Source organism: Mustela lutreola, chromosome 8 (assembly GCF_030435805.1).
Source record: "Mustela lutreola isolate mMusLut2 chromosome 8, mMusLut2.pri, whole genome shotgun sequence".
NCBI lineage: Eukaryota > Metazoa > Chordata > Mammalia > Carnivora > Mustelidae > Mustela > Mustela lutreola.
Window position 1 is genome coordinate 86,634,102 of NC_081297.1, and position 17,783 is coordinate 86,651,884.

Genomic DNA, 17,783 nt, shown 5'->3' on the forward strand with positions numbered 1-17,783 from the left:
AGAAGGAAAGATAAAAAGCTTCTAGGACAAAAAAATTTAAAAGAATTTGCAAGCACCAAACCAGCCCTACAGGAAATACTGAAAGGGGTCCTCTAAGCAAAGAGAGGGCCTAAAAGTAACGGGCCAGAAAGGAACAGAAACAATATATGTAACTGTCACCTCACAGATAATACAATGGCACTAAATTCATATCTTTCAATAGTTACCCTGAATATAAATGTGTTAAATGCCCCAATCAAAAGACACAGGGTATTAGAATGGATAAAAAACAAGACCCGTTGATATGCTGTCTACAAAAAACTCATTTTAGACCCAAAGACACCTCCAGATTTAAAGTGAGGGGGGTGAAAAATAATTTAGCATGCTAATGGACATCAAAAGAAGCTAGGGTGGGAATCTTTATATCAGATAAATTAGATTTTAAGCCAAAGAATATAATTAGAGATAAGGAAGGACACTATATCATACTTAAAGGGTCTGTTCAACAAGAAGATCTAACAATTTTAAATATCTATGCCCCTAACAAAGGAGCAGTCAATTATATAAAACAATTAATAACAAAATCAAAGAAACACATCAACAATAATACAATAATAGTAGGGACTTTAACAGCCCCCTCACTGAAATGGACAGATCATCTAAGCAAAAGATCAACAAGGAAATAAAGGCTTTATTTTTTTTTAAGATTTTATTTATTTATTTGACACAGAGAGAGATCATAAGTAGGCAGAGAGAGGGCGGTAAGTAGGCAGAGAGAGGGCGGTAAACAGGCTCTCTGCTCAGCAGGGCTCGATCCGAGGACCCTGAGATCATGACCTGAGCCAAAGGCAGAGGCTTAACCCACTTAGCCACCCAGGCGCCCCAGGAAATAAAGGCTTTAAATGACCCACTGGACCAGATGGACATCACAGATATATTCAAAACATTCCATCCCAGAGCAACAGAATACACATTCTTCTCTAGTGCACATAGAACATTCTCCAGAATAGATCCCATTCTGGGTCACAAATCAGGTTTCAACTGGTACCAAAAGATTGGGATCATTCCTGGCATATTTTCAGACCACACTGCTCTGAAACTAATACTTAATGACAAGAGGAAATTTGGAAAGAAATACATGGAGGCTAAAAAGCATCCTACTAAAGAATGAATGGGTCAACCAGGAAATTAAAGAAGAATTTTAAAAATTCATGGAAACAAATGAAAATGAAAACACAAGTGCCCAAAATCTTTGGGACACAGCAAAGGCAGTCCTGAGAGGAGAGTATATAGTAATGCAAGGCTTTCTCAGGAAACAAGAGAGGTCTGAAGTACACAACCTAACCCTACTCCTAAAGGAGCTGGAGAGAAAACAGCAAAGAAAGCCTAAACCTAGCATTAGAAGAAAAATCATAAAGCTCAGAGCAGAAATCAATGAAATCGAAACCAAAAGATCAGCAGAATAGATCAACAAAACTAGGAGCTGGTTCTTTGAAAGAATTATTAAGATTGATAAACCCTGGCCAGATTTATCAAAAAGAAAAGATGCCCAAATTAATAAAATCATGAACGAAAGAGTAACGTTCACAACCAACACCAAAGAAATACATACAACTGTAAGAACATACTATGAACAACTATACACCAGCAAATTGGACAATCTGGAAGAAATGGATGCATTCCCAGAGACATATGGCCAGATTTATCAAAAAGAAAAGATGCCCAAATTAATAAAATCATGAACGAAAGAGTAACGTTCACAACCAACACCAAAGAAATACATACAACTGTAAGAACATACTATGAACAACTATACACCAGCAAATTGGACAATCTGGAAGAAATGGATGCATTCCCAGAGACATATAAACTACCAAAACTGAGCCAGGAGAAATAAAAAACCTGAACAGACCCATAACCAGTAAGAAGATTAGTCATCCAAAATGACCCAAAATACAAGAGCCCAGGGCCAGAGGGCTTCCCAGGGGAATTCCACCAAACATGTAGGAAGAATTAATACCTATTCTCCTGAAACTGTTCCTAAAAACAGAAATGGAAGGAAAACTTCCAAACATATTTTATGAGACTCATTTTATGAGGCGAGCATTACCTTGATCCCAAACCAGACAAAACCCCACCAAAAAGAATTACAGACCAATATCCCTGATGAACACGGACGCAAAAATTCTCACCAAAATACAGCCAATAGGATCCAACAGTACATTAAAAGGATTATTCACCATGACCAAGTGGGATTTATTCCTGGCCTGCAAGGTTGGTTCAACATCCACAAATCAATGTGATACAAGACATTAATAAAAGAAAAAACAAGAATCATAGGATCTTCTCAATAGATGCTTTAAAAAGCATTTGACAAAGTACAGCATCCTTTCTTGATCAAAACTCTTCATAGAGTGTAAGCACACTATGAAAAACCCACAGTGAATATCATTCTCAATGGGAAAAGCTGAGAGCTTTTCCCCTAAGGTTAGGAACACAGCAGGACTGTCCACTATCACCACTGCTATTCAACATAGTATTAGAATCCTAGCCTCACCAGTCAGACAACAAAAAGAAATAAAAGGCATCCAAACTGGCAAAGAAGTCATCACACTCTCACTCCTTGCACATAAGACACTTTATGTGGAAAACCCAAAGACTCCTCTCCAAAACTGCTAGAACTCATACAGGAATTCAATAAACTTGCAGGACATAAAATCAATGCACAGAAGTAGCTGTATTTCTATACACCAACAGCAAGACAAAAGAAAGAGAACTTAAGGACTCAATCCCATTTACAACTGCACCCAAAACCATAAGCTACCTAGGAATAAACCTAACCGAAGAGGCAAAGAAAGTACTCATGAAAAAAAGTGAGGAAGACACAAAGAAATGGAAAAACATTCCATGTTCATGGATGGGAAGAACAAATATTGTGAAAATGTCTATGCTACCTAAAGCAATCTATATATTTAACACAATCCCTATCAAAATATCATCAACTTTTTTTACAGAGATGAAACAAAAAATCCTAAAATTTATATGAAACAAGAAAAGACCCTGAATAGCAAGGGGAATGTTGAAAAAGAAAATCAAAGTTGGTGGCATCACAATTCCAGACTTCAAGCTCTAATACAAAGCTGTGATCACCAAGACAGTATGACAGTGGCACAAAAACAGACACATAGATCAATGGAACAGAATAGAAAGCCCAGAAACAGACCCTCAACTCTATGGTCAACTAATCTTTGACAAAGCAGGAAAGAATGTCCAATGGAAAAAAGACAGTCTCTTCAACAAATGGTGTTGGGAAAGTGGGACAGCCACATGCAGAAAAATGAAATTGCACCATTTCCTTACACCACACACGAAAATGGGCTCAAAATGGATGAAGGGCCTCAATGTGAGACAGGAATCCATCAAAATCCTTGAGGAGAACACAAGCAGCAACTTCTTCAACCTCAGCCATAAATTTCTTCTTAGAAATATCTCCAAAGGCAAGGGAAACAAGGGCAAAAATTAACTATTGGGACTTCATCAAGAGAAAAAGCTTTTTGCACAGCAAAGGAAACAGTCAACACCACCAAAAGACAAGCGACAGGATGGGAGAAGATATTTGCAAATGACATGTGAAATAAAGGGCTAGTATCCAAAATGTATAAAGAACTTCTCAAACTCAACACCCAAAGAACAAATAATCCAATCAAGAAATGGGCAGAAGACATAAACAGACATTTCTGCAAAGAAGACATCCACATGGCCAACAGACACATGAAAAAGTGCTCAACATCACTCGGCACCAGGGAAATATAAATAAAAACCACAGTGAGATACCACCTCACACCAGTCAGAATGGCTACAATGAACAAGTCAGGAAATGACAGATGTTGGCGAGGAGGCGGAGAAAGGGGAACCCTCCTACACTGTTGGTGGGAATGCAAGCTGATGCAGCCACTCTGGAAAACAGCATGGAGGTTCCTCAAAAAGTTGAAAATAGAGCTACCCTATGACCCAGCGATCGCACTACTGGGTATTTACCCTAAAGATACAAATGTAGTGATCCAAAGGGGCATGTGCACCCGAATGTTTATAGCAGCAATGTCCACAGTAGCCAAACTATGGAAAGAACCTAGATGTCCATCAACAGATGAATGGATAAAGAAGATGTGGTATATATACACAATGGAATACTATGCAGCCATCAAAAAAACCAAAATCTTGCCACTTGCAATGATGTGGATGGAACTAGAGGGTATTATGCTTAGCAAAATAAGTCAATTAGAGAAAAACAATTATTATATGAGATCTCTGATATGAGGAATTTGAGAGGCAGGGTGGGGGATCGTGGGAGGGGTAGGGAGAGAAAAAATGAAACAAGATGGGATTGAAAAGGATACAAATCATAAGAGACTCAATCTCACAAAACAAACTGAGGGTTGCAGGGGGTAGGGGGTTAGGGAGAGGATCTGAGTTATGAACATTGGGGAGGGTATTTGCTACGGTGAGTGCTGTGAAATATGTAAGCCTGATAATTCACAGACCAGTACCCCTGGGGCAAATAACACATTACATAGTAGTAAAAAAAGAATATATATATATATAAGAAGAAAGGAAAACAGATTGTGTATAATCCTAAAGATGGAAAATGGCTCAATGCACAGAAATCAGAAATAAATATATCAAAGCACTTCATTTCAAAAATGAGTATCTGCATAGAGTAGGGGGAAATCAAACATAAATGAAAAATGGAGGGAATTATTTTCAAATAGTATCACAAAGATCAAATTCCCTTCCATGAAATGAAATCAACAGAAAAAAAAAAGGCAAGGTTATAAAAAAAGAAATATAAACAGACCTTAAGCTTTTAACAAAATGTTCACTCAAATACATGTGAAGAATACAAATTCTAAGCCCCAGATTACCACTTTTTACCTATCAGACTGGTAATGATCAAAAAGTATGTGACCGGGAAGAGAGACACTGCTGTCCATTGATTTGGGAAGTGTAAGTTGGCCAAGTCAGCAGTATCTCTCAAGCTTACTCATACATATATCCCTTGACCTAACAATTCCACTTCAAGGACTTTGCTCTCCAGATATATTATTACCTATGCAAATGACATGTAAAAGGCCACTAACTACAGTAACATTTGTGATCAGTATCCACCAAGGTTCCATTTATGGACAGTTAAAGGGACAGTTAATTTATATTCATTAATGAGGGACCAGTTGAATACCCCTGACATAGCATATAAAGGAATATTATACAACTACTAAAAATATTTAACATTAGTGACTCATATGGAAGGATCACCAAGATACAATTCAAGAATGGCAGATAAAAACTGTATGTTATGGGGAATGCATTGAAAGTACAGATTGCTCTAGCAGTATATACATTTTAACAATGTTTATTCTTCCAATCCAGGAGCATGGAATGCTCTTTCATCTTTTTGTGTTTTCTTTAATTTTTCTCACGAGTGTCTGTAGCCCCTCAAGAACAGATCCTTTACCTCTTTGGTTAGGTTTATTCCCAGGTGTCTTGTGGTTCTTGGTGCTATAGTAAATGGAATCAATTCTCTCATTTCCCTTTCTATATTTTCATTGTTAGTATATAAGAAAGCAACTGATTTCTGTACATTGATTTTGTATCCTGCCACATTACTGAATTACTGTATGAGTTCTAGTAGTTTGGGGATGGAGTCTTTTGGGTTTTCCAAATAAAGTATCATGTCATCTGTGAAGACAGAGAGTTTGACTTCTTCACTGCTAATCTGAATACCTCTTATCTCTTTTTGTTGTCTGATTGCTGCTGCTAGGACTTCTAATACTATGCTGAACAACAGTGGTGAGAGTGGGCATCCTTGTCATATTCCTGATCTCAAAGGGAAGGAAGGCTGTCAACTTTTCCCCATTGAGGATGGTATTCGTTGTGGGGTTTTCATAGATAGATTTTATGAAGTTGAGGAATGTTCCCTCTATCCCTATATTTTGAAGCGTTTTAATCAGGAATCGATGCTGTATCTTGTCAAATACTTTTTCTGCATCAATTGAGAGGACCATGTGGTTTTTCTCTCTTCTCTTATTGATTTGTTCTATCACATTGATTGATTTGCGAATGTTGAACCACCCTTGCATCCTGGGGATAAATCCCACCTGGTCACAGTGGATAATCTTTTTAATGTACTGTTGGATCCTATTAGCTGGGATCTTGTTGAGATTCTTAGCACCCATATTTATCAGGGATATTGGTCTGAATTTCCCCCTTCTAAGACTCCCTGGTGGGGTCTTTGCCTGGTTTGGGGATCAGCGTAATGCCAGCTTCATAAAGAGTCTGGAAGTCTTCCTTCTGCTTCAGTTGTTTGAAACAGCTTTAGGAGAATAGGTATTATTTCTTCTTTGAATGTTTGGTAGAATTTTCCAGGGAATCCGTCAGGTCCTGGGCTCTTGTTTTTTGGGAGGTTTTTGATCACTGCTTCAATCTCGTTACTAGATATTGGTCTATTCAGGTTGTCAATTTCTTCCTGATTCAGCTTTGGAAGTTTATAGGTTTCCAGGAAGGCATACATTTCATCTAGGTTGCTTAACTTATTGGCATATAACCGTAGATAATAATTTCTGATGATTGTTTCTATGTCCTTGATGTTTGCTGTGATCGCTCTCTTTTCATTCATAATTTCACTGGCATTTTTCAAAGAGCTGGAACAACTCTAAATTTGTATGGAACCAGAAGAGACTCCCAATTGCTAAGGAAATGTTGAAAAAGAAAAACAAAACTGGGGGCCTCACATTGCCTGATTTCAAGCTTTACTACAAAGCTGTGATCACCAAAACAGCATGGTACTGACACAAAAACAGACACATAGACCAGTGGAACAAAGTAGAGAGCCCAGATAACCCTCAACTCTCAACTCTATGGGCAAATAATCTTTGACAAAGCAGGAAAAAACATACAGTGGAAAAAAAGACAGTCGCTTCAAAAAATGTGCTGGGAAAATTGGACAGCTATGTGTAGAAGAATGAAACTCGACTATTCACTTACACCATACACAGTGATAAACTCAAAATGGATAAAAGACCTCTACGTGAGGCAGGAATCTATCAAAATCCTAGAGGAGAACATAGGCAGTAACGTCTTCGACATTGGCCACAGCAACTTTTTTCAAGATATGTTTCCAAAGGCAAAGGAAACAAAAGTGAAAATGAACTTTTGGGACTTTATCAAGATCAAAAGTTCTGCACAGCAAAGGAAACAGTCAACAAAACAAAGAGGCAACCCACTGAATGGAAGAAGATATTCACAAATGACACTACAAAGGGCTGATATCCAAAATCTACAAAAAACTTCTCAAACTCAACACACACAAAACAGATAATCATGTCAAAAAGTGGGCAGAAGACAGGAATAGACTCCAATGAAGACATACAAATGGCTAACAGACACATGAAAAAATGTTCATCATCATTAGCCATCAGGGAGATTCAAATCAAAACCACAGCGAGATACCACCTTACACCAGTTAGAATGGTCAAAATTAACAAAACAGTAAACCACAAGTGTTGGAGAGGATGTAGAAAAAGGGGAACCCTCTTACACTGTTGGTGGGAATGCAAGCTGGTGCAGCCACTTTGGAAAACATTGTGGAGATCTCAAAAACTTAAAAATAGAGCTACCCTTTGACCCTGCAATTGCACTAGTGGGTATTTACCCAAAGATACAGATATAGTGAAAAGAAGGGTCATCTGTATGAATGGCTGCAGTCACCAAACTGTGGAAAGAACCAAGATGCCCTTCAACGGACAAATGGATAAAGACGATATGGTTCACATATACAATGGAATATTATGCCTCCATCAGAAAGGATGAATATCCAATTTTTGTTATCAACATGGATGGGACTGGAGGAAATTATGCTGAGAGAAGTAAGTCAAGCAGAGAGAGTCAAGTACCATATGGTTTCACTTACTTGTGGAGCATAGGGAGTAACACAGAGGACATGGGGAGATGGAGAGGAGGAGTGAGTTGGGGGAAATTGGAGGGGGAGAAGAACCATGACAGACTGTGGACTCTGAGAAACAAAACTGAGGGTTTTGGAGGGGAGGGGGATGGAGGGTTGGGTGAGCCTGGTGGTGGGTATTGTGGAGGGCATGGATTGCATGGAGCACTGGGTGTGGTGCATAAACAATGAATTTTGGAACACTGAAAAGAAATAAAATAAAATTTTAAAAAACCAAAACTTTATGCTATTTTATTCTCATAAAAGAAAGATATACACATTCTTTTGCTTAGCTATTACAACAGAAAAAAATCTTTGGAAGGATACAAAGACCTCATTAGGGAGCTACCTCCAGAGAGAACTAGATCTGGGGAGCTGAAGGAGAAAGTGAATTTTCACTGTCTTTTCACACCTTTTGGATTTTTCAACATACATTGTACTAAATATTTTTTAAGTAAATAAAAATTAAACTCTATCATGGGTTACATTTTTCATCTGAGTCTCCTATTTCAAGTTTGGGGCATATTCTCTGAATATTCAGTTTTAAAGTACTGTATTAAATAATCAGCGTATGTTGCCATCATGGACACGAAGCCACCAGAACGGCTGCCAGTTGTAAATAATTGATATGCTTATTTATCACTGCATACCCCTGAAAACCAGCCCTGGAAAGAGATATATGTGCAGTAACATTATCTGGAAGAATATACAATAAATGCTAACAACAGTTAAAAAAATAAATAGAAAAAAAAAATAAAGTACAGTCTTAAAGTTCAAATGCTCCAAAATTCTCCCAGTTTACAAATTTGTCAATATATTTAAAACCATTAAAGCAAAACTGCATATGCATAAGCATCTGGTTTAAATTTCTAATTCTGTTCTGCATACATTAAGTGTTTGTACATGTATTCATACACAAGTGATTTTTTCCTTTTAAGGAAGGATTCTTTTCAATGTTTGCTTTTAATAAGTCAAAGTTCAAGATCAGAAGAGGCAGTCAGGAGACCAAGATTCCAGCCCTTGTTTTGCCTCTAATTATCTATGATCTTGGTAAAGCCACTTAGTAAAGGCTTTCAGTTTTTTATTTTTTTTCATCTGTAGGTAAGGAAGCTGGATTTGATTAGTGCTTCTCAACTTTAAACCATGCTTCCTTTGATAGTCACAGTAAGTTCACATCTCCTTTACTTGAAATGCAAAATAAATTTAACATCAAAAGTAAAAAAATTAACAGGAAAGGTAAAATACAATTTTATTTTCAAACTGATCCTGCTGCTCATTTTTTTTCCTGAGGCTCATTTTACTACTGCCTATCCTCCACACACACATACTCTGTAATCTGGACTAGGGGATTTCTCAGGTATCGTCAAATTTAAAATACAAATTCTTCATATACGGCAAAAGAATTATCCTCAAGTATACTTGTTCTAATTTAACTTGGAGCATTTCACTGTTCTGAATGGCCCATACAATTTTAACAAAGATACAAAAATAAAACAAAATAATGAATATGGAAGTAAAAATTCACATTTAGCCTTTAAAGCGAAGGAGGCCTGCCCAGGAGAAGACTATCAAAACTGCTTTTAAGAATCTGGTAATCAGGGGGGCACCTGGGTGGCTCAGTGGGTTAAGCCTCTGCCTTCGGCTCAGGTCATGATCTCAGGGTCCTAGGATCGAGTCCCGCATCGGGGGGTCTCTGCACAGTAGGGAGCCTGCTTCCCCCCCCTCTCTCTGCCTACTTGTGATCTCTGTCTGTTGAATAAAGAAAAATCTTTAAAAACAAACAAACAAAAAAAGAATCTGGTAATCAGGGCACCTGGATGGCTCAGTCATGAAGTGTCTGCTTCAGCTTAGGTCATGATCCCAGGGTCCTTGGGATCGAGCCCCTCATTGGGCTTCCTGCTCAGTCGGAAGCCTGCTTCTCTCCCTCTCCCACTCCCCCTACTTGTGTTCCCTCTCGCACTCTCTGTCAAATAAACAAATAAAATCTTTTAAAATAAAAAAAAATTTAAAAAAAAAGAATCTGGTAATCTTCCATTGGTACATGATAAACATGGGATAAATCAACAGCCACAGGATTTAACAATGCTATGTAAAGAACTCGCACCTGCTTCCTAAGACACACTGTACGAAACAGGAGCTTCCGCCATTGCTGAGCAAGTCAGCTTAAGCTCACAGAAGTAACAAACCCAAATCTGATTTAAGGAGAGACTATGTAATGCTTGGGAAGGACAGCAGAAGGTCTCAGGTGGAGATGAATGGATATAGTATCAGAATAATCTGACTATAAACTCAAAAGTCTGTGGCAGTGAACAGATTCCTCAATACTACCTGAACTTGTTTTCTACTTCTGCACAAGGACACCATCAATTTACCTGCTCTAGTGATCTCAAAGTAACATTAGTAAAATTCTATCCGCTAATACAGGGGAAAGCTCTTAACTGTCTGCACAAATTCTTTTCTCAATATTCTTCTGGAATTCAGTTTAGGAAAGATTCTTTTCCCAATATTCTTCTGGAATTCAGTTCAGGAAAGAAAGCTCTTCTTCCCTTCCATTCTCATGATGGTTGTTACATTCGAATTTTATTCCATTATTTAATAACTGCCACTGTGAATGAATGGCTATCTCTCTACCAAGAAGACTAGACTGTGGGTTCCACAAGGCAGAACTCATGTCTTACTCAATTTGATATTCCCCAACAACTTAGTTTAGAACATAGATGTGATAAACGAAACTCAGTTTAGTACAAAGGAATATACTATATATCTTACAACAACATGTTAATATTCCCCCCTTCAATTATTTTAGAATGTTCCTTTGATATTTGAAGGCAATTTTTAAAATCTAGCAAAATAACAAAATAGCTAGTTTAAAGTCATGCCCATTGATCACGTAAATTTCAGTGAATGTTTAAAATGACATCATAAAACACAAAGAAATCGCACCTCTTTATGATCTTCTACAACTGTCAAGATAGTATCAATAGTATGTAAAATTCCCATAGCCATTACTGTTTTGTCTTCAATTTCTTCATATTCATCACTTTGAAGAACTTTGCCAAATATCTCAGCCTATGAACATAACATATACACATTCAAAAATCAATACTGTTATACCTACCCCTTGCTGTTGTTATAAGTTAATAAAAGGGCAATGGCACTCATCTAGGTATCAGCCTTGCTCACACTTCAGTCACACACATTGCTGAGTAAATCAATGATAGAAATGGTCATGTTTTAAATATGGACATTTTTTTCCTAAACTTATCACTAGAGTGGAATATACATTAGTTACAATTAGATAGCTCTTTTTTAACTTCTGGTTATCATTAAACAAATAAACCCAAAGTCTGTGAAAAGTGAAATCTAGCAATACTCAAATGAAAAATTTAATAGTAGGTAAAAGACAAAATCAAGAGATTACCAGGAAAATGAAACAAAAAAGACAGAAAGACATGGAAGACAGGAGGAAAAAGGTGGGGAAAATTAAAGACTCAGTCCTGACCCAATATCCAATATCAGACTTACAGAACAGGGGGAAAAAATGGTAGGGAGAAATTAACAAATAAGTAATTCAAGAAGTTGCCCAAAACTGAAAGAAATGAGTTTCCAGATTCAAGCTCAGAAAGTGAATATTTAGAAGGCTCATATCAAAGCACATCATTATAAAATCTCAGAATATTACAGATGAAATAATCTCAATGTTATTAGATTTAAGTCTAATTAACTACAGAAACTAACAACTATCAGAATTATTAGAGCAAACACTTTTCAGGTAAGTCAAAGCTTTAATTTTTATTATTCAAGGCTGAATTTACATTCAAACTAACATAAACCTCTGCCCATTCTTACCAAATGTTGGGTCATATCAACAGCAATTGAGGCTACTTCTTGACTATATTCACATATCATCTTCTGGATGACGTTAGTAACATCATCATTTTCGGTCTCTCTAACAATGTGCAACAGCTCCTGCATGATAGGCCTTACGTGTGGCTTCATATATTCCTTAGCTAATGAAATAAAACAAACAAAAATCAGCAAACACTTAGGCATTCACAAGTGGTTAAAAGAATTAACATGGTCACATGAAGTGACATAGACTAATAGATTCTTGGCAGATACTTGCTCTATGGTAAATAAGACACAAAGCTATACCAAAATGATCTTCACCAATATACCCATCTCCCTGTCAGTAATTAGGAGTAATCAATCCTACACATGGGAAAGAACTGTCCTACTCAAAATGCCAAGAACCTTCACTGAGAAATGCTCATTATACAAATGCTCTATCACCAGCATGACTTATAGGACATATATATGACATCAAGATACAAGCATAAAAAAATCATGTAGATAAAAACTATGCCCAATATTGATGGCGCCCTTTCCCCACCACATATCCTTGTACAATGTTCACTGAAACATTGCTGAATGAAAGTAAACTAGACACATGTTCTTCATAAAACTGAATTTACTTCCAAAGGTTTACCTGAACTTTAAATGATAGTCTTCTAAACAAATAAATGATTTATCTGTGTTATCACTCACTAAAAATAACACTTGCTACTTTCGGAACTAGTAGAATCACAGAATCCTAGAGTGAAAAGGACTCCTGAGACCATCTAGTCCAAACCCCTGAATTTAAATATATGGCTACCTAACCCCTGACAGAGCAACCGAGTAGTGGAATCAAAACAAGACACCGGGTCTCTTGATTCCCAGACTACCCCAGGGCCCAACGGTTACCAACTTATTTCCTAATCTAAAACTTTTCTGGAAACCAGTCAATAAGAAGTCCTAAAAAGACGAAGAATAAACTCCTATGAAATTTTGAGGGGGCAAAGTTTCAGAAATCTAAACCCTGAACCTTAAGACACCGAGAATCATCCTTACTAGAGAAGTAAGTAAAGCAACTATTTGAGAAGACAATGTAAAAATAAAAATAGAATAAACTTTCTAAAAGGTATTTTTGGCTTTACCTTGTGTCTGATTAGAAATTAATGATTGGAGAGCAAGGGCAGCTTCAACTTTGACGGGCATCTCCTTATCTTCAATCAGGCTCTTCTTTGCAAGTTCAACTGCATTTCTTAGATTAAGCTCATTATGAAACTTCAGAGAACTGAATGCATGAAGTACCCAGCAGGACTATGTTAGAAGAAGTAGTTAAGTAGGGAACTATTAGGATTATGACATTCTATAATAAAATTATGCATAAAGGAACTTCTTACTAAGTAAAATATTATTAACTCTACCAGGTATTATTTGTTTTGGGAGGGTAGCATATTAGCCTCGGTTGCTAACTTCTGGATCTCCCATTTTTTTATTTAAAAAGGCAGTTTTGTAACTTCTAAATTATCTGTATGTATTTTTCACAAGGAAAAGAAAATGGAACCAAACTGAAGTGTCTCTGAAAAAAAGAAATCCTGTTCAAGATTGATAAATACTATGACTCATAATTAATTTGCTATTTAGTTACATGTAAGAGCTACTACAAACCAGTGTTTGACTTTCATTTGCAGGCCTTCACAGCAAACAAATGAAACATTATTTTCCCTTACTAGCATCAGGACTTAGCAAGCTTCCTTTTTTCTTTTCTTTTCTTTTTTTTTTTTTTTTTGCTCATATAAGGTATGAAGAATTTTAAACCTTCTAGAGGTTACCAAATTTTAAACCATTAGACCACAGAATCCTATTATTACTTTAATTCTCTATATACATAAACATACAAGTAATGGTAATTTGAATCACCAAAGACTTTTTAGCAAGAGAGTTACAATTCATACAGCTGTCAAAGACAACAGCTTACCTATAAAAACACTTGTACGCCCTCTGCACCTCTAATCTACGTGTGTCCAAATACTTCTCCAGTGAACATTACCTTCTGTTTATAAAATGCTTTAGTGTGTAAGACATTGTTAACATATGTTCTTTATAGCAAAACATTTTTTGTTCTCATGTACTTATAAAGATAAATACTAGGCTCTTGAATTAATGTTCTATTTTTATTTCCCCATAAAAAAGATATTGATTTTAGAAGTAATATACACTTGGAACATGAATAAGTTTACATGGATTATTATTTTCTCCATTTTCCTAAGGTATATATATCGACCTAATATACGATTTATACTAATCAAGTTTTTAACCAAACTAGAATGTCATGCTGTTTTAGGTACTAAAAATGAATCAGTCTATGAATTTACATTGTATTACTGCTGTAACACCGTCCCTCTCCCTGCATGTGTTACAAATGCAGCAAGTAGGGCTAGCGTGAAAATTTAAAGCAGCTGGAATTAAAATCCATAAATCCATTACTTACTAGCTTCTTTCTTATTCAGCTTAGGTGACCATAAGGGACATTCTAATTGACTTCATTTTATCCCAATATATGGTAAAAGGTCATTTTATCCAAAAACATTTTTAAAGTTGTTGTTTTTTTGTTTTTGGTTTTGGTTTTATTTTTTTTTAATAAGCTCTACACCCAGAATGGGGCTCGAACTCATGATCCCTTTGTGACTCCAAGATCAAGTTGCATACTCTTCCGATTGAGCTAGCCAGGCACCCCTCAAATGAACACTTTAAGATACATAATGGAACTATGGAAAACTTACTCTAGCCCGAAGGTATCCCAGGTTAGACAACAGTAATGGAAATACATGATTCTGCAGCAACAACTCCATTTGGTCCTTGAATAAAGTCTTCTGTAAGGAAATAGAAATGAAGTTTAAACTTAGCAATGCATTTTCATATAAAAATCACAACCGAATAAAGTACGTTTATTATGACTTATGCTTAATATACTTCTATGTACAATTTTATAAAATTATTTGACCTACATATGATATGTTTTAAAACAAGACAGAAACAGTACCTTACCTATAATTTGATACTGACTAATTTTTTTTTTAAGATTTTATTTATTTGAGAGAGAGCATGAAAGGGGCGAGGGGCAGAGGGAGAAGCCAACTCCCTGCTGAGCAGAGGGCCTGATGTGGGACTTGATCCTAGGACTCCAGGATCATGACCTGAGCTGAAGACAGTTGCTTAACCAACTGAGCCACCCAGGTGCCCCCGACTGATTTTTGTAGCAACACATAACACTAGTCATTTTGTATCCTTTTCTCATACGGCAACTGTTTCATACAGAAAACCTGACAAAAGTGAGATTTTCTTTTTAAATAAAGAAACAGGTGACAGAAAAAAGGATGTTTACAGTCAACTCAATTATACAGAAGCAGTCACAAGCTTTAAATTGTTCACTACTTTCATATTCTCTCATTTGACTGTGCTTAAATTAAGTAAATTATATTATGAGTAGCTTGACCTTCAATAAAATATCAGCCAGGGAACCAATCACATGCAGGGCTCCATCCTTCTTCCTTGGATCAAAGTTCGGGTCTGTTAGGATTTGATAACAAAATGCCATCATTTTTGGCAACACCTAGAGAAACAGAGGAATCCATTTTAGTCTATGTGAGGTTTCATTGCCTTACTACTACAGTGTTAAGTGTGATATACAAATTTTTAAAACTGAAGCCATTTAATTTGTTTTATCAAGCAATTACAATTAAGAAAGCAACCCTTTTCCCTAACTAGGACAGGAAAATATTCAAATGTTAGATTAAAACAAATAATATAATTTTTTTCAAATAGTAAGGGTATAACTAGTGTCAAAGCAACATAGTCGATCTTTCAACTTTGGATTTAAAAAGAGTAACTGTATACCTCTTTTCTTTTCTTTGCAGCAGTATATAAGAGAGTCTGGGCTGCTGTGGTGGGAGAAGCATAATCTTCAAAAATATCTAAGATTTAAAAGGTTAAACCACATTAGTAAAAATACAATTTCTTATTAAAGATTTTAAACCCAATAGAGCACTACTCCAAAACAAAAAATTAAAAAGTGCCCACATACGACCCTGGTTTACAGCATAAAAAAGTTAAGGATATATCATCAGTGCTCCCAACCCAATAATTATTTATCAATCTCTATATGTTATCCTTTTAAACAATCATATTAAAGAGAACAATATATATTAGGCATATCCATTTCACTAAGACAAAAATTTATTTAGTACTTGTTATGTGCCAGGCACTGCTCTAGACTCTGGGGATACAAGGATCAAACAAAAAGGGTTCTCACAGAATTCACAAGGTAAGAGAGAGAAAAAGATTATACACATACACACACAACAGGACAATAGGGTAAGGAAAAAGAGAGTGAGGTTACAGAAGAGAGCGAGGTTATATGGAGTGCTAGTTTAAATATGGTGTCAGGGAAAGTGCCTCTATAATTCTCTGCTGGGGTAACACTTAAGCAGAAACTGAATGAAGGAAGGAGAAAACTCTACATGGAAATCTAAAGATAAAGCTTTCCAAACAAAGGAAACTGAAAGTGTAAAAGCCTTAGGGGACTACTAAGTCAGGACTTGGCTCTATCAACAGGCAGATTCAGCAGTACTCAATGGGTATTTCTGAATATGTAACACACCACTTTTAAAACACACAACTGAACATCACAAAAATTTCCAAATTTCAGAACAGGCAGGTATTTGAAAAGTGTCTCGTATCATATGTCCATATTTAAATATATAAATAAGACCAAATGTAAGTCTTTGCCAATATATAAAACACAGATTTAATAATACTAATAACTAACAGGTACTGCGGGTCAGACACTATACTCACGAGACTACCTACTGCACCCAGCACTTATTCTTTGGCAGGCACTCTGCTGAGATTTTACAAGCATCGAATATTCTACTCTAAGCAGTTAAGGAAGTTAGTATACATGTATTATCCCAGTTAATTCTCCCAAGACTATTAATATCGCTGATTTTATAGCTGAAAATAGTGCACCTTAGAGAGGCTAAGTAACTTGCTAAGTAAGTGACCAAGACAGAATTGCACCCACACTGTCTTAACATCAAGAGCCTGTGCTCTCATAGTTTTTACCAAATCTAAAAACATTATTAATGCCAACACATTTAGATAAGAATACCTTGTTCAATAAATGGCTATAAATGACAAAAATATCAAAAGAAAACTACATAACTGTATAACTGTTCTTCCCTACAGTTACCCAAAAAAAAATATACATATCAAATAGTAGGCACTATATCCCAGTCCACAAAAGAAAATGATTTTTTTCAAAAAAGCATTGGAGTTCATCTTGACTTATCCATATTCTCTTTAATCAATAAAATGTAAATTGTATCAATCAACACTCACAGTTCTTTATTATTATATTTTTGAAACCTGAGATACAGGGTTTTGGAGGGGAGGGGGTTGGGGTAGTGGATATTGCGGAGGGCACGGATTGTATGGAGCACTGGGTGTGGAAACAATGAATTCTGGAACACTGAAAAGAAATTTTTAAAAAATAGTAAAAAATTTTTTAAAAACTGAGATACTATCCTATTTTACATAAAGAGTAAATGAAATAATGGTAGCTTTCTGAACACTAAACAAATACTCCGGCTGTTACAAAAACACACAGGAATTATAGAAAAACTAAACACTAAAATAATGCCTTGAGAAAAGATGAAAGACTGGCTAATCAAAACAAAAGGCATTAGGAAGGGGAAATAATGAATCATGCATATGTGAAATGATTTTCAAAAGGAAACAGTAGAATACAGACATAAGACAGATGGTAAATACTGTTTCTCCTTCATTTGCCTCTCTGGTACTCGTCCCCAAGAGAAGAGGCACTCCCTTGGTTACTGAACCAACTGATACTAAATACAGAGCACTATAAAAACAACATAACCTAGGGACGCCTGGGTGCCTCAGTTGGTTGAGCAGCTGC

General features: G+C 36.2%; 1 protein-coding gene across 2 annotated transcripts in view; it reads right to left on the reverse strand.

Moving 5' to 3' along the window:
- IPO8 (importin 8) overlaps nt 1-17,783 on the reverse strand; it is an 85,034-nt gene that overhangs the window by 39,888 nt on the left and 27,363 nt on the right. The window contains exons 11-16 of one of the 2 annotated variants that reach the window (XM_059185884.1): nt 15,701-15,777; nt 15,300-15,416; nt 14,587-14,676; nt 12,955-13,120; nt 11,825-11,985; nt 10,919-11,044 (exon numbers count right to left, since the gene is read on the reverse strand). In XM_059185884.1, the coding sequence (XP_059041867.1) occupies nt 10,919-11,044; nt 11,825-11,985; nt 12,955-13,120; nt 14,587-14,676; nt 15,300-15,416; nt 15,701-15,777 (737 nt within the window). The remainder of the gene's footprint in view (nt 1-10,918; nt 11,045-11,824; nt 11,986-12,954; nt 13,121-14,586; nt 14,677-15,299; nt 15,417-15,700; nt 15,778-17,783) is intronic. The other variant, XM_059185885.1, reaches the window with a different exon arrangement.